Here is an 18,017-nt window from a genome sequence, read left to right as displayed (position 1 = left end):
AAACTGCAGGGGGATATTTATGGCAGAACGTAATTAGCCAAATTGGAGCCTTCCCCAAAACTGCCATGGGATTTTTAATGACCGCGAGCGGTCAGAGATTGGGTTTGATGTTTTGTCAAGTAAACAATACCCAGAGGGCATGAGACAAAAATCAGGAGCAAAGGGGAAAGGAAAAAGAAAAAAAAAAAAAAAGAAAAAAATACCAAACCAAAACAAAACAAAAAATTGTCCTGCAATTCCAATTCCAGGGAGAAACGGAGACATGAAAGGATTTATCGTAACGGGGACATTGTTGGAAGGAGCAGCAGCCGCCACTCCAAGAAAGGAAAGAGCAGGGAGGTGGCCCTGGGTGTGGAGGTGGCTCTGTGCAATGAGAGGAAAGAGCAGGCAGCTGCCGCGACCGTTCCCCTGGGAGATACCTTTCCTGGAATTTAAAATGATACGAGAAATTCTTTCAAGCGCCGTAATAGCTGGGAAGTATTGGAGTATTTTGGTCAGAGGAGGCTGGGTTAGCCCTGCTGACTCCAGCCTCCCGTTTTTGGCACGGGCATGGAAGCAGAACTGGTTGGTGGCACCTTCTGAGTGTGCCCCGGGTGGGCTGCAGGAGCCGGGCCGCCCCAGGAGCCAGCGCAGGGTCCTGGAGGTGATGGCCGTACCCCAGATGATGGCCATACCCCAGATAATGGCTGTACCCCACACGATGGCCGTACCCCGGGTGATGCCCGTACCCCACACGATGGCCATACCCCAGACGATGGCCGTACCCCCCTGGGGTCCCCTCGCGGCGGGGCTGGGGGCACGGAGAGTCGCGCAGGCTGGGCGCTGGGGGCAGGAGAAGCAGGGCAGTGCTCCCGCTGGGATCCCCAGCCCGGCCGGCCCAGCCCCGAGCCATCGCGGCCACAATGCCCTCCTGTCAGGGGCTGTCCCCGGCCTCCGAGCCTCCGCGGCTCCTGCTCTCATTAAGTCCCGGCGGGGAGGGCTCACAAAAGCCGCTTTGTGGCCAGCGGGGGTCAGGGCTCGGCACACGGAGCCCCGTGGCTGCGGCAGCCACAGCCCTGTCACATGCCCGGGACCCCGAGCGAGCCTCAGGCTGCCCGAGCATCTCCAAGTGCCTCCCGCTCCTGCCTTCCCAGAGGCGCTGATCCCGCAGCTGAGGAGCTGCTCCGGGCTCCGGCAATGCCATCCCGATGGGAATGGTGGCACGCAGCTGGCAGGGCTGCTGTCACTCACTCGTGTCCCTGCTGGAAGCAGGGGCTGGATGGAAAATCCCCGAAAGCTGCTCTGCAGCCCTGTTTGCTCTCTGGACATCTTCCCGCTCCCCTCACTCACAGCACCAAGCTCTGGGTAAACACATCCTGAAGGGTTTTGCTGTTGAACTCCCGATATTCTCAATTACACCGAGCACGTGCAGCCAATACACATCAAATCCCACCTGCAGGACACCTCTCTCGCCTTTGCTCAGATCTCCTGGCCTCAGATCTCTCTCCTTCAGAGTACAAGCAAAGCAGCCAGCTCAGGTTTAAGCAGCACAGCTCTGCTTGTGGCCGCGCTCTTGGCATTGATCAGTTTCTCCTTACTGAATTGATCCCTTGAAATTCCCTTTCCTGGGATACATGGAGGGATTACAAAGGAGAGCCAAAGGAATCATTGCTCATAAATGGTCTCCTGACAGCCAGACCGTGATCGCTGATGCTTATCTGCCCTTTCCATCTTTCAAACACCCATCACCACCAAAACACCACCCACTGCTTCACCAAACACCGAGGGACAGCCACGTTTCACTTTATCGAGGTCCAAGAGACACACCAGCACCTCCCAAGGGAGGTCAGTCCAGCTCCAAGCTCTGGCGTAGAATCCACAGCCTGAGAAGTGGCAGCCACCAGGACAATCCCATGCTGGCAGCCGCTGGAAGTGATCAGCCCAGGAAGATAAATCCCAGGACTGCAGTGACCCTCGGGTTAACATCAGGGCCAGGACAGAGGGGTTCAAGTCATGGAAGTTTAATTCCTGGCCAATATTTCCACCTTTGTGTCTCCATCCCTTTTTTTAATGACACTTTCTCCCTTCCCAAGGAGCTGGGAGCTCAGCAGCCACAAAGGAAAAGCTCAGGGGCTGGGGCCATGATGGGGTCTGTCCAGAGAGAGATTTAGGAGATAGAACTGGGATTTCCAACCCTTGTTCCACAGGACCCTGGAAGGCACAACCAAAGAAGATCCAGCAACCAAGGAAGGTCCCTCCATCCCAAACCGCGGTCCTGCCGAGGCTATGAGGTGACAGGTGCACACTAGAGAGATAATTCAGGGGTGGGCACGATTATCCCACTTAACATCGTGCCCAGAGCACGGAAATTCCGGATGAGACCACAGCCCTGGAGCTGCCCTCCTCAGAGAGGCTGTGCCTGATCCACCCCCAGCATCGCTCCGGGATGAGGGATCCGCCTGCCAATGCGGCTCAAAGAGGAAAAACCCTCGCCCGGCGCTGGAAACCTCCTCTCCTGCAATTGTCCGTGCTTGGCAACCTGGCCTGGCAGTGAATAACGCCGGGGAAATATTCCTCCCTACACGTGTTTGGGTTTTTCGGGGTGGTTTTCTTGGCCACAGCTCCTGGCTCTACAACAATGCCCGGCTTGTTCGGCCCCGCGCTGCAGGGCAGGCTTGAATAGATCTGTCTAAAATTATAAGCGGGCAGCCCCTGGGCTCTGCGAGATCACAGAGCCCACGCTGGGGCTGAACAAAGCCCCCGCTATTTCCCAACAATTAGGCCGGCTAAAAGGACATCTATCTCCTGCCATCAGAGCCACCACGTGCCTCCCAGCCAGCCCATTGTGCAGCTAATTAAATAACACGCCTCTCTCCCCGGGAGCGTCTCCTGATTAGCTCGCCGAGGTCCTAAATCCTTGCGGGTGTGAATGGGAACAGACAGATGCTGGGCAGGGAGCTGCGGCTCCCGAGGGGACACGGTCACCCCGGGACAGCCACGGGCGGCAGCACCGCGGATTTCAGGGCTTTAAGGGACCTTAAACCTCATCCTGTGCCACCCCTGCCACGGGTTCCACTGTCCCAGCTGCTCCAAGCCCTGTGCAGCCTGGCCTTGGACACTGCCAGGGATGCAGGGGCAGCCACAGCTCCTTTATGCCAGGGCCTGCCCACCCTCACAGGGATTAACTCCTTCCCAACATCCCATCAAACCCACCCTGCTCCAGGCTGAAGCCATTCCCCCTTCCCATCTTCAGGAAGCTGAGCAGAGATCCTGGGATCCAGGAGGGCTCAGCACACTCTGCTTCCCTATCCACCTCCCAGCTGCCTGTGCCAAAAGCCGTGAAAACAGATGATTTATTTATTATTTTTCATGCTTTGCTGGTGGCTGGAAGAAAAAATCAGATGCAAATATTTTTCCTAAATATGTTCCTGGCTGATACAGAGCAGTTTGTTGTAGGGTTTTTTTCCTTTTCCCACACTTCTTGTTGGATTAAAGCAGTGGAAAGAAAACAAACAAGGAAAATGTTGTGTCATTCAACCAGAGCTAAAACTTTCTATTTTTGCACTTTTAATATGGGAAGGAATTGCAAAATGGAAAAAAAAAAGGCCTATTAAAAGTAATTTGTTAACGAGCTCTTTTCACCCAGTTAGTTCACCTCCTCGAGGAGGATTCTGTGGGAGGGGAAGGCCTTGGATAAGGATGAGGCCAAAGGGAAGCTGGGAAGCTGATTTGTGTTCTGTGAGATGAAGCAAAATAACCTCTGGGGCTTGGAGTTTCCTTCCAATCTGAAAAGGAGTTCTGGGAAGTGAAGAAAATCCACTCAGATGATGCATCAAACACCCCAAGGCTGCCTGAAATGTCCTGGGCCACCACAACCATCCCTGGGGGAGGTGGACATGGACCTTCTGAGCACCCAACCTACACCAGCTCCAGCCAAAAGCCACAGCAGGATTTTCTCCCCATCCTAGCCCTGCTCCTCAGGCTGAGCTCCAGCACAAGAGCCCAGAACTCCTAAATCACTCCAGATGTTCAGCACCTTTCCTCACACGCTCCCAAGACCCGGAAGAAATTCAGTTCCCTTCTGTCAAGGCCCCAGTCAGCAATAGTTGCAAATATCCCTTTTACCCCCTTTAAATCATCATTTCCCACCTCTGGCTATTTCAATCATCATTTTCACACTGGGAGAGCCTGGCTGGAGGACTGGGAAGGTGAGGCAGCAGATTAATGAGCTGATTTCCTGTGGACCTGTGGCTCCAGGCTGGAAGCAGCTGGACCTGCTGCTGCAGACAGAGCTCCATCCATCCACCCAAGGCAAACAGAAAATCCCCGTTCCTCATCCCCTGTGGAGAGGAGGCAGCGGGAGAAGGACACAGAGGAGGAGGAGGCAGAGCTTGGTTTTGTTCTAATGGCAACCGAAGCTGGCTCCTGCATTTCAAACCCACCCTGGGGAGTGGCTCCTGGTGGAGCTTGGGTAGGAAAAAGCTCCTGGGAAGCTTTAGGAATGCGTCAGGGAATTATTAATCAGTGTATGTGCACACCCATAGGGGTTCACTGCAAAAGCACAGGGATCAACTTGATGCACGCTGTTGTTGAAATCATATTTGCCCTGCACTCAGGAAATGCAAAGATTTTACACCACATAACCTAATTTTACATGGATACATCCATAGGGCCAGGAAAAACATCATTAAAAGAGATGCCATGGCTCACATGAAGGCCCAGAAGGGGCTACACAGGAGTCCAGCCCCAAAGCCACTTTAACATAACCCAGGAGCAGCTTCCTGAGCCCTCCAGCAGCTTCAAACCCCACAGGCAGGTCTGAGAGCTCCATTCATCCCAAACTCCCAAATAAAGGGCAGGAGCCAAGAAAAAGCTGCCTCCCCTCACCCAGCCAGTGCCCTCGATCCCAAAGCTCTGGGAATGGCTCCACAGCCACTTGATTAATAAGGGCCCAGGGGGGAAAAACCGTTTATATAACCTCGTCTTCTCTAAACTTCCTAAGTGCTTCAGAAAGTGGCTGCCCTGGAAACCCAAACTGGAAATGAAAAATATTATCCTGCCATTTATAAACATCCCTGGTGCTAATGAAGTGAGGAGCAGCAGCGATGGCCAGCGAGGGCGAGGTGCTCTTGGCAGGCGTGGGAGAGCCCCAAAAACCCTGACTTCAGGTGGCTGTGGAGGGGAAAGTCCTCCCACCATGATCCAGTGCCACTGGAGATGTGAGGCCCTGGGGCAGGGATTTGGGAAGAGGGTTGGCTGTGGAACTATGGCTGTGCTAAAGGCAGGGGCTGGGGGCAGATGTGGGGGGAGAAGGGCAGGGTGATTGCAGCCAGGCAGCAGCAGGTGGGTGAAAGCTCCCAGATCATTCCCTGAGCTCGGAGTGTGGCTGGGGTGGAGCAGCACATCCTGCTCCTGGAAAGCAGGGAGGGAATTTCGGTGCTTGCTGCACTCCAGACTCTGTGGGATGAACTGCCCAGCCAGGCTGCTCGTGCAGGCCAGCAGAGCACGGCTGTTTACACCACTGTGCTCTGAATAAACACAGAGCAGCCCAAATTTAGCTCCTGGGTTCAACCACCCTGCTCCTCGCAGCCCCTCAGCCACACATCCCAAGCAGAGAGCCAGGACAGCAGAACACTGCAGCCCATTGCTCCATCTGCTTTCCCTGCTGGCATTTCCCACGGAGATTTGTTTGTGCATCAGCACCAGAAAACGCTGAGGTTTGGCTAGAAATATTTGGATTTGGTTTTGACAAAATATTGATGATTTCCGCCCAACAATCTGTCAGTTTTGGCAGCAACAAGGAGAAAAGGGAAAAAAAAGAGAGGTTTTTTCTCAAGATATGGGGACTGAGCTGACACCCAGCCTGGGACTCGGCACAAGGACACAGCAAAGCAAAGCTACTGGGCTGCCTCATTATCCTGTCAGTCTGATTACTGCTCCTGCTTCCACAGAGTGGCTGTTTGCCTGGGTGGAAACACAGCCAGAGCTGCCAGACACACGAGGCCTCTGCTCTCCTGGGGTCAGGCAGGGGCTGGATGCAAAGCAGAGGAAGAGCAGCTCTGGTCACTCTGGAGATGTCACAGATACCTCAGGGGAGTTGGTGGTGAGGAGCTGGTCCAGGGCAGGAGGAGATGCCAGCTTTATTTCCATCACTGCCTTCCAGAATTAGTCCTGTCTCTGGAGTCTGGAAAACTGGGTTGAAATCTCCCAAGCACAGACTCTTCTGCAAGATGCCTGGAACTGACCAAATTAGAATTTTTCCATGAACAGGCTCCCTTGGGACATCTCTTCCTTTTTTCCTTTTCTACCTCAGCACTGACAGCAGTTTGACCAAGCAAGAGCTCCCTGGCCCAACTTGAACCTCAGATGTGGTGAGTGAATCACACAGACCTGGGAGAAAGGTATTCCTGACTTCTGAAAAAGAACTGCTGCTGAGTTAAGGAGAAGGAATTTGGGCTGGATCTCCTTAGAAATCAAACCTCCCCTTCGGTGGAGCAGTTAATTTTCTCAGTTTTTCCTAAATACCAGACCTTGGCACAACTTGAGGCTGTTTTCCCTTGTCCAGTCCCTTGTCACCCCCAAGAAAAGACCCATCCCCACTGGGCTCCATCCTCCTGACAGGGATTTGTGGAGATCCTGGCTTTGCATCCCAACCTGTCCTGTTCCCATCCTGGGAAAGGACAAACATCAAAAGAGAAGCCCTGTCTGACCTTTGAGAATCAGAGGTCTCCACAGGCAGCTAGCTCCCAGGGCATGGAGAAGCTCCTTCCATGAGCCTAAAGCTGGAAATAAGCCCTTGTGCAAAGTCCACCCTCCATGCCAAGCTGTTCCCACACCTCCCTGAAGCCACTTTGGAGTGTCCCATGACTGTCCCCCAGAGGAGCCATCATCCCAGCACACGCAGGGCCTCGTTATCCCTGCCTGCTTCCACAGGGGCCCATCCCTGCCAGGACCAGCTGCACAGAGAGGAACCACGTTCCAGCCCTGGTCAAACAGCCAACAATTGCCCAGTGCAGCTTTTCCAAAGCCGATTGATCCCAAATCTCATGGGGGAAGGTCCATCTGGAGGGCTGGGAAACTCCAGCACGTGCTGGGGAGGCTGCAGGCAGCTCCAGGGCCGGCCACGCAGCAGCCAAGGCTCACTTCAGACGTCTCTTTTTGTGTGTAATCTGAAGCACTTGCACAGCCCCGCTCTCCAGGGACCCTCAGCCACTCTGCTGACCTCACTGAATTAAGTATGGCAATAAAATGTGCACTGAATTAATCATCTGCATCTCCAACGTGAGAAACTGCTGTGCAGGGGCTCACAGGAGCGGCTGCAGGGATTTAGGGATCTCACTCCAAGGGAAGGCAGTTTAGGGGTTTAGATGCCTAAAGACTTTCTGGTAAGTGATACAGCCAAGGTCTTCCAAACCCCAGCTGTAAGATCAGTCTGGTCTCCTAGATATTATTCCTGAGAACTCTTCTGCCATAAAAAGCCAGGCTGGACAGGACTAGGAGCAGCCTGCTGCAGTGGAAGGTGTCCCTGACCAGGGAACAAGATGAGTTTTAGGGGCCCCCAGCCCAAACCATTCTGGAGAGTGAATCACACAGACCTGGGAGAAAGGCATTTCTCTGTTTCCATGACCATGGGTGCTGGGAAGAGTCACCACGACTGGGAGCTTGGGTGAATGACCCCTAGAGGAGGTTCCACTGTAGGATCCTTGCAGTCCAACAGCTCATTGCTGCAAAGCTGGGATGAAGAGGGGTCTGGGAGAGCAGCAAGAGATCAGGGACCCCGTATTTCCCCAGAGGCTCCAGGTAAGGTGAGAAACATCACAGGCATACAGCAGGATCTGGAAAAGGAGGTGCAGAGAGCTCCTTTGGAAAGCTCAACCCTGGCTCTGCTTGGAAAAGGAGGAATCATTTCCATTCCCAGCTGGCAGCAGGGGCAGCTCGGGCTGATTTCTGTCTCATTTTAGGAGGAGAGCAGAGAAATGCAATCCCTTACAGGGCTTGCAAGGAATATCCCTCCAAATGCTCTCCTGCTTGTCTAAGCCTGGCACTTCCTCCTGCTCTTCCCCTCTCCAGCCTGGACAAGCTCCCAGAGCTGTGCTGGGGCACAGGACAATCCCATCCTCCTGGAAGTGTCTCTGTGTTGGAAATAACAATTAAAAGAACCGAAAGACCATCCTAATTGTCCCCCTCCCTCCCCCAAACGTCTGACAGCAGTTTCTCAGGCTGAAGTGATGCAAATAGCTCAGATAAGGCTCAGATAAAGTATCTGTGCTCTCGAGGGCTTATCTGTGCTAAACACCAACTCCAAAAATCCTGAAATTTGCCCTGTGGGACTGTCTCTGGAGCCTGATTTCCATCTGAAGCCCCGACCTCCACAGGCTGCAGAAACAGCTCCTGTTCAAATGCATTCTTGAGATAGCAGGGTGGGACCCGGCAGGTCTGCAGCTCCCCTACTGCGGCTATCTGGGATTTGCCTCCTGGTGGGAATGTTGCAAGAGCGGGGCTGATGGCTCAAGGAACCGGTGACGGCACCTTTCACCACCCCCGCTCACACTGCCAGGACTGAGGGAAAACCTTCTCTGCCCTGATGGAAAGATCACTTTCCCTTGGCTACAGATTGTTCCGTGCTGGCTTTTGCTTTCAGGCCCTGCTCAGTGACTCCAGGCAGAGGGAAGGCTTGTGGGACAGCTCAGGGTGCTGGGAATTCCCTCAGGGACCTGGCCGTGCGGGCATTGGGATAAGATTTGGGGTTCCTGGGGGCAGCAGGGATCCGGGTGCAAAGTCTCCCCAGGCTTTCTGACCATCCCGGCCTGGCAGGATGCAAAGGCAGTCAGGAATCCCTGGGACAAGGGCTGATGGAACAGACCCAGCTCCCAGCAATGGCCAGGCTCTAATATTCACTTATTACCTGCTTAGTGACCCAGCCTTTCCAAAAACACACAGATGTGTGTGTTTTGGAGAAGGTGAGAGACCTGGGAGTGACACCCATTCCCATTCCCACTCCCATTCCCATTCCCATTCTTAGAGCACAGCTCAGGATGGGAAAGGAGCTGGAAAGTCCAAGGCCAGGCTCAGAGAAAGATAATTGGGATCTTTTTGTAAGCGGGTACAAAAGCCCCTGGGCTCTGACCTGGGCTGAGACCATTCCTTGTCCTGTGGGAGCACCAAGGGTCTCCCATCTCCTGGCCAGATCCCACATTCCATGTGCTCCACAGACTCTGGAGTAAAAGAGAGCAGGAAGGATCCTTCCCTGGAGGGTTTGTGACCAAAGAAGCCACGATCTAATCATTTATACACCTCATGCAAATCTGGTAAGGATGAGAGAATGGAGCTTTCTGAAAACCTTTCAAAGCTCTGCAGAAATTGCCCAAATCCTGCTGATCCAATCAGAGAGAGATTTCCTCTCTGCAGAGGTTTCAGCCAACAGGCAGAGTTCTCAGGCAAGAATGACAATGAAATTCTATAGGATGGCTCATAAACCAGAGAAAAAAATTCATTTCCTACTAAAAATTCCCAACAGCTCATTCCCAAGGGCCACAGGACTGCTGTGGAGTGCTGGCTCCCCTTTCACCCCAAAAACTGGGATTGAGGGAAAACGTGGGCAGCTCTGGGCTCCCAGGGCTCTGCAGCACTGGCAGCACCAGGGAGAACCATGAGGTACCAAAACCAAGGGATTGAGGGAAAACCTGTGGGCAAGGTCCAGCTCACAGAGCCCCATGGCACTGGCAGCCCTAGGGTTAACCATGAGCCCCAAAATCCCAGATTGATGGAAAACAATCCATGGATGGCACTGGCAGCCCTAGGGTTAACCACGAACCCCAAAATCCCAGGGATTGAGGGAAAATGAGTGGGCAGGGTCCAGCTCCCAGCACTGCTAGCCCAGAGTGAACCACAAGGCACCGAATCCCAGGGATTGATGGAAAATGTTCCATGGATGGCACTGGCAGCCCCTGGGTTAACCATGAGCCCCAAAATCCCAGGGATTGAGGGAAAATGAGTGGGCAGGGTCCAGCCCTCAGCCCTGAACCACAGTGCGCAGTTCACTCCCAGAGTGAGCCACAAGGCACCAAATCCCAGGGCTGGAGGGAAAACGTTCCATGATGGCACTGGCAGCCCCTGGGTTAACCATGAGGCACCAGATCCCAGGGACTGAGGGAAGATGAGTGGGTAGAGTTGGGCTCCCAGCTCTGGGAGCACCAGAGTGAACCACAAGGCACCAGATCCCAGGGATTGAGGGAAAACGCTCCTTGGCACTGGCAGCCCCAGGGTTAACCACAGCGGCGCCCTGTGAGGCAGCGATTTCTGCTTTATTTCAGCAGGGGAAGTGTGTCCCGGCCTGATTAGCCCAATGGTTTCCTCTTTTCCCATAACCTCCAGACCCCCATGGCCTAAGTGTTTACTTTCTGAAATAAAAAATCTGCCAGTGTTTTTCTTTTTGCGGGGCATGTGTATTTTGGGAGGACTCGGGGGGAGGGAGGCGGAGGGGGAGCTGAATGGGCCGGGAGGCTGGCGCACACCTCCCTCCCCTCTCCCACCCCTCACCCCAGCTCCTTCCCAGCTGCAGCCTCGGAGCTGAGACTTCTGGCTTCGATGTGAGGAAGAGAGAGAGAGAAACACATTAATGAGAGAGTTCAGGCTCTTGCTGCAGCAGCCATAAACACAAGGAACATCTGGAGGGAGAGAGAGGTGCTCCGAGCTGCCAGCAGCTGAAAGGATCAGGCTGTTTGCAGGGTCCCAGATTCCCCGCTCCCCACAGCCCCTCTGCCTGCCCTGCCATGCTCTCCTGGCATCCCATTGTCAATCCAGGGAGAAAACACAATCAGACAATCCTAAAGGCTGGAGAAGCCCTCTGAGATCATCCAGTCCAACCATTCCCCCAGCACTGCCAGGTCCACCACTAAACTGTGTCCCCCAGTGTTATATTTTCACATTTTTGAACATTTCAAGGGACAGGGATTCCACCACTTCTCTGGGAAAGCTGTTCCAAATATCTCTCCTCACTTCTGCTGCCCTCCCTGCTCCTCACCAGCCCAGCAAAGCCCCCCAAAATGCTGCTACAAGGGCTGCCCACAGGCAACCAAACCCTCTGGACAGGGTGCTCTGCTGCCCAGTGTCCCCACGGGTCACAGTTCTCAGGAATTTTCTTGGGAAAGCTAAAACACCACAGCCTCCTCCCCGCCAGTTTTGCTTTGTGTGGCCTGTCTGAAGTGGTTGGTGGTGCAGGATGGTTTCCTCCCCTGGAAAACCCAGCAGGTACATCCAGCTCACTCCATCCCTTTAGAGGGGTCAGTCTGCTCTAAGGGCACCCCAAAAGGAGACTCTTCTGCAGGCAGCCTCAAGGCATCACAGAAGCCCTGGCCAGGCTGTGGCTCAGATCCCTTCTTCCTGGACATCCCGTTGTCCCTTCCTCAAGGCACACCCGAGCTCTCAGTGCTGCTGCTTATTTTTGCAGCTCCCAAACTTGAGTTCTTCCTCTTGCTGTGCTCCCACCCCTCTGTTATACCTGAGAATCCCAACAAATCTCCAGGCTTCTCCCAAAACCCTCGCTCCAGCTTTGCCCCAGCCTCAGCCCAGGGCCCACAGCCCTGTTCCGAGCACAGTCCCTCATCCCCAGCTGTCTCTGCAGTTCAAGTGGGAAAAGAGCTCTGAGCTCATTCTCTGCTGATGACCAAGGCACAGGGAGGTCCCTGGGGTTTAGTCTTGGACAGGCAGCACAGAGAATTTTCCAGAGTCAGGCAGGAAACAAATGGAAAACTGAAAGCCTGGATTTTTGTCATTCTGTTGTCTCAGTACAAATAATCCTCTCAAAGTGCTGAGCAGGTCCCAGCACTGAGTGTCACAGGAACCCCTGGAGTGTTTTCCTCACCTGGGAAACAACAGGAGCCACCAACTCCAGCTCCCACTGACCTGAGAGCAAAGCAGAGGCTGCTCATGCTTCCCGGCAGATTCACACACACCACAGGTGTCCCACAGCCCTGCAATTCATTCCCAAGGCATGGAGGGATCTCCTATCTGCACCAACACATTGGAAGGTGCCCTTAACAGAGAAAATGATGGGTGTCCTTCAGCAGCCCAGAGTGTCCCAGCCCAGCAGCTGGGACTGGCCTTCAGCTGGAGCTCATGGAATACCCAAAAATCCACATAGGAAAAGTGAAAAACCCCCATTCCAGCCAGCAAACAGCCTCGGGCCCAGAGAGGCTGTGTCACCTCAGCGGGCAGAGGGTGACACCAGAGCCTGAGCCTCACTCAGCCCCTGGGCCTGGGAGAGCCGTGGGTCAGGGAATGCTGCAGCAGCTTGGGAAGGACAGGAGGAGTTTGTGCAGGGCCTTCTCTGAGCCATGGAATGATTTCCCATCCAGTGCATCCCTCCCCATGGGGCTCACCCTGATGTCCCCCCATCCTGCTGCCTGTCACCTTCCTGCACATCCTCCTTTGCCTGCTCCTGTTTGTTTCAGAGTGTGAGGAGAGCCTGGCCGGTCCAGGGAAGGGCTGGACCAGGGAAGAGCTGGCCCAGGGAAGGCCTGGCCGGCCCAAGGGTGATCCTGGCTGGCCCAAGGGTGATCCTGGCTGGCCCAAGGGTGATCCTGGCTGGCCCAGGGAAGGCCTGGCTGTCCTGCAGGCAGGAGCAGCAGCTGTGCGTGCCCTGTGAGAAGGCTCCCATTCATCTCAGCGAGAGCGTGCGGGGGAGGCAGCGCAGCACAGGGGAGGGGGAAGTGTTGGAGGAGGCTGAGAAAAGGAAGGAGGCCGCAGTTAAAAATAGGATAAAAGGACATGAAAAAAAAAAAAAAAAAAAAGCAGATTTTAAAAAAAAAAAGCTTTGCTCAGAAAATGCTCTGCAGCTGGAGAAGCCATCGGGCTGAGCCTGGTCAGCTTTACCTTCCCCCTTCTCCTCCTCCTCCTCCCCAAGCCCCCTTCCTCCGAGCGTGGGCCTGGAAGACGGCCCAGAAAGCGCTCACAGAAAACGTTTTCCTGCGGGGTTCTCCACCGGGAGAAGAGCAGGCAAAGGAGGGGACACGTGGGGAAAAGCAGGCAGGCTTGGCCACGGATGTGGGTGGCCCCGTGGGACCCCAGCCCGCAGCCCTGGCTGGGCTGGGAGCCGGGCTGGGAGGAGGATCACAGGGTCCACCCCTGCTTGCTGTGGGCACAGAGCACACCGAGGTGTTTGTCCAGCTGCAAGGCCTTGGCTCTCCTGGCCAAAGCGGCTCAACACCAGGGCAGCCCAGGCTGCAATGCCCATGAAGCACCAGCTCTGCTTTTTGATCTCCAAAGATCCCTGGGATGGTTCAAGGCCAACCTGGGCAGCCTGCTCTGGTGGAGGGTGGCCCTGCCAGTGGCAGGGCATTGGGATGAGATGGTCCTGAAGGTTCCTTCCAACCCAAGCCATCCCATGTTTCTGTGATCCATTTCTCAGTGAAGCCAGCAGCACCCCCCAAATGCTCAGAAGTACCCAAAAGGCTGGGAATACCTTCAGTCCAAGGATGCTAATTTAGCACAACAGCTGTAGAAACCTCTTCCGCTGGAGTCAGAGTGGTTCCTTCCCTCTCTTGCCATTAACAACAGTTTTATCTCCCCTATCAGTAAGGAAAACAAACCCACTCTGAGTGGAAGGGGCTGTTAAAGTGGCCTTGGCTCCTAAAGGCAGCACAGCCAGCCCTGTGTCTGTGCTGAAATTGTCATGGAATCACAGAATCCCAGAGTGGTTTGGGCAGGAAGGGACCTTAAAGATCATCTCATTCCAACCCTTACACCACGGGCAGGATGCCACCCCCTAGATCAGGTTGCTCAGAGCCCCACAATGCTTTGAATAATTCCACTAGCAAATCTTTTATTCTGCTCCAGTTTTACACCTAACCTTGTATAATCCAAAAACTATTCCCAGGGAGGATTATTTGGATCCTATTTCCTTATGAATTCACTGTGAGGTGCTAAGTGTGGCTTTCAGCATCCTTTCAGCAGCACTTTGGGCAGGCACAGGGCACCTGGGTGGCAGATGGAGCAGTCAAGGTGCCTTTACTGACCTGATGCCAAGGAGCAGAGCCACGTGCCCTTGTGTAGCTCATCTCCCTCCTTCTGGTAGGCTGCCTTCAGATACTGGAGGGCTGCTCTAACATTTCCCCAGAGTCTGCTCTTCTCCAGGCTGAGAAAGTGCCTGGAGGACTCTGGCTTGATGACAGACTCCCTGTGCTACACTGAGGGCTCAGACCATTCTCCTTGGAATTGTTGTGGGATGCTCAGCCACTGCTGATTTTTCTTCATTGTGGTACAGGTAATAAATAGTTGACTGCTTTAATAAAGACACACTTGAAACGACAAGAGCTAAATTTTAAAGCAAAATTCATTTGAGAAAAATTCCTAAACCTGTGGCCTGTTACCCCAGCCCAGCAGAGCAGCCAGCAGCTCCCCTCTGGATGGCCTTGTTCTGTCATTTCTGGGCCGGGCCTTTCCCTCCTGTGGTCGTCCCTGGCACTGACATTCCCAACATGTGCACCACACATTGTGGTACAAGCTGACAAATAAAACTGACTCCACTCCATTTTCAAATGTTGGCCTTTCAAGACAAAAAACTCCACCCCTTCTCGCTTTATCTATGAGCTAAATCCACATCAGGCTTTCCTTTATCCATATCACAGAATAATCTTATCAGCTTCAAGCACAGTGTAAATAAACTTGCTCAAGCTTCAAAGGCAAAGCATCTTCCCTAAACGCAAGCAGCCCTCAAACTCTTAGAAATGTTGTGGGTTTCTATTGCAGGAGGATATATTCACACTTGCATTTTCCTTGTTGACTTGTTTCTTTCACCAACATCAAGACCATGAAAACCAAAATAGCCTCTGGTGCAGCAGAAGAATAGATGACAAATGGTTTTCATGTGCAGCTGAGACACAAAGGAGAAATGAAAGGCTGTTCCTGGCCCCATATACAAATAAGAGTTTCCTCTCATTTAAAATTAGAAACTGCTCTAGACTGAAGAACCAGCAACATAAAAAAACAAATCAGAGAAAGAGCACCTTGCATTGCAACAGGAAGAACTAAAAAGTAATTTTTAGATGTTGCAAGAGACCCAGGAGCCTGTCCTGCTCATCCCAACTCACTAAAAGCTGGATCAAAACCTGTGGAAGACAGCAACAGCTTGGATTTCTTTCCCTGGCTTCACTAATGTTTGAGGCAGGCTCCAGCCTCTGCAACAAGAAAGTTCACAGAGCCATGATGGAGTAAGGAAGATCTGGGCTGCAGATATGTTGGTCCCTGGAGAGAACACTTTCACAGAAAATGGGAGAGGGTTGGGAAAAAAACCCTAAAAAAACTTTCCAGGCACAGACTTGCAAAATGTTTGAGCAAATCCAAATGCAGCCAGGGCAGATTTCATCAGAGCAGAGCTGACATCATGCTGAGAGAGGTCACTCACAGGAGTTGAGCAAATAGCTGGAATAAGGATGCCTGGGAATAGCAGAGGGGCTTTGTCCAGCCACAGGCACAGCTCTCTGTGTCCATCTCCTGCTCACACTCAAGTGCTTACCAAAGGAGAAAGGAAAAAAAAAAAACCAAATGCCTGAACTTTTGCCAAGGAGAGATTTCAAATTACATTTGACCCAGCAGTCAGTGGTTCTGCTGAGCCCTTAGCTGCAGAAAGTCTCTGAACATCAGGGCTTTCCCTCCAGGGGCCAGTGAGCACCACTAAGGAGCAGGAACACTCACAGGAGAGCAGCACATGCCACAGGGGAGCTCACACAGGATTTAAGTGCTTCAGGACAGGCTTATGTGGGACTGAAGGGAAACATAAACTTCATCTTGGCCTTTGGAAAGGTCATGTTGTGCAACTTGAGCTCTCTCTCTTCGTTCTGTGGCTGGGCTGTGCTGGGGGGTACCTGAGCCCTGGGCTGCTCCCTCCTCACCCAGCCAGGCCAGAGAACATCTGCCCTGCCAGCTGCCCGTCCAGGAGTCCTGGAATCCCAGCCTGGGCTAGCTTGCACGGCACCTTAAAGCTCATCTCATTCCACCCGACCTTCTACACCACAAGAAGCAGCGCAAAGTGCAAGCTCAGCATGAAAATTCATCTGTTGGGGCAAGAATCAGATACTGGTGTTTTTCTAACTTCCATACTACAGAGGTGTAGGAGGAGACATCAGCTAGGCCCAGGCAGGGAAGGCATGAACACATTCCCTGGGCCCAGGCAGGGAAGGCATGAACACATTCCCTGGGCCCAGGCAGGGAAAGCATGAACACATTCCCTGGGCCCAGGCAGGGAAGGCATGAACACATTCCCTGGGCCCAGGCAGGGAAGGCATGAACACATTCCCTGGGCCCAGGCAGGGAGTTGCTTCAGCTGATGGCCCAGTGTGGCCTGTCCTCTTCAGCTCTGGTGACCACCAACCTCCCAAGAAATCAAAAAATCCCAAAACTGGGTTGGAATAGACCTTAAAGCCCATCCGCTGCCATGGGCAGTGACACCTTCCACTATCCCAGGCTGCTCCAAGTGTCCCAACCTTGGACACTCCCAGGGCTGGGGCAGCCCCAGCTGCTCTGGGCACCCTTGTGCCAGTGCAAAGCATTGAGCTACAAGAGACCCAAAATTACCAGCAGAGTGGAATGGGAATTTGGGAATCTCTGTTTCCTTGCAAGCCTCCATGGATGCCACTTTGCAAAGCCACTAAGCAGGAGCTACGACACCGGTCCTGCAAACGCCAGGAGAAATGCAGAGGGTGCTGCCAGCAGCTTGGCAGGTGCACCCTGCCCAAGGGATCCTCCCAGAGACCCCAGGAGCAGCAGGCAGGGCTGCTGCCCCCACGTGCAAGGGAGATGCACACAGAACTCCAAAATCCCAAAAACCAGCAAAATCACCAGCTGAAAGGGGGCAGGAGCTCTCCCACACCATGGCAGGGAAGAAGAAAGCTCCCACCCTTCAGCATCACTTCAAGAGGTGGACAAGATACAAAACCCCCATATTTAAGGGGTTATTTCTGCTTTTTGGGCCAATCTTCGCTAAGGGAGCCCCTTGACACTATCAAGGCAGGTGCCTGAGGGTGGCACTAAGGACAAAAACCCAATAAATGAAGGCAGGACTGGGGCAGAAAGCAAATGTGGAACAACGCTTGGTGGGGACACAACAAACAGAGACTGGCAGAGATTCAGGCTCCTTTTTCCAGCTGAGGGTGCTCCAAGCCCCCCAGCACAGGGGAGGTGCCACCCCCGTGTCCTACCCGTGCCACCCCCATGTCCTACCCGTGCTGTAGTGCTCCAGCCCGGTGGGCACCTCCTGCGTGGCGGGCTCGTCCCACAGCGGGCAGCACGGCCGGGGCTGGCAGCAGGAGGCCTGGAAGGCACAGGTCACCCAGGGATCCTCACAGGGAACGGGGACTCCTTGTTTCTGGAAGGAGCAGAGGGGAACTGTCAGGGGAGCGGGACCCTGAAATGTGCAGGGGGCAGTGGGACTGCCCCCAGAATCAGCAGCAAGTGCTGCTCTGGCAGATCCCAGCTCATCTGGGGCCAAAAAGGGCCTTTGTTAAACCAAGAGGAGGAGAAAAGTGAAGGTCAGAGAGAGGCTGAGCTTGGCAGGATTGCAGCTTGAGGGGTCTCCCATGGGGACACCCTCTGGAGCAGGGCTTTGTTCCACTCCCCACAACTGGGAATGTCACTTTTAGGCAGCAGGAGGCCCCAAAACCTGGGGGGTCACCACGGGGTGCAGAACCACAGCCCTGCCCAGGCACTGAGGGGGAGCCTGGTCCCAGCTGTCATATTTATGTTCCTCTTCCTATTTATAGGGATATTATTTGGGATTATTTTCTTTAAATTTTCATCATAAACATATCTATGGACACACCAATAAAACCATCATAAACAATATTCTTATTGTTTATGTTGGTTTTATTGGTGTGTCCACAGATATGTTTATACACATGGTATGCACACATGGGTATATGAGTTATACACCTCATATGAAATGTACAGATGCATATATAATTTATATAGCATAATGTATCATTACCCAAACATTACATAATATACATATTATTATGTGTTAACACACAATCCATTATAGATGT

General features: G+C 53.4%; 1 protein-coding gene across 2 annotated transcripts in view; it reads right to left on the bottom strand.

Annotated features, from left to right (window-relative positions):
* The window catches only part of ETS1 (ETS proto-oncogene 1, transcription factor), a 77,906-nt gene that overhangs the window by 51,341 nt on the left and 8,548 nt on the right, over positions 1–18,017 (bottom strand). The window contains exon 3 of one of the 2 annotated variants that reach the window (XM_064397643.1): positions 17,197–17,341. The exons of the other annotated variant lie outside the window; for it this stretch is intronic. Within the exon in view, the coding sequence (XP_064253713.1) occupies positions 17,197–17,341 (145 nt within the window). The remainder of the gene's footprint in view (positions 1–17,196; positions 17,342–18,017) is intronic. 2 annotated transcript variants of the gene reach the window in all.

Source organism: Passer domesticus, chromosome 23, assembly GCF_036417665.1.
Source record: "Passer domesticus isolate bPasDom1 chromosome 23, bPasDom1.hap1, whole genome shotgun sequence".
Taxonomy (NCBI): Eukaryota; Metazoa; Chordata; class Aves; order Passeriformes; family Passeridae; genus Passer; species Passer domesticus.
This window is presented reverse-complemented; position numbering and strand designations above follow the sequence as displayed.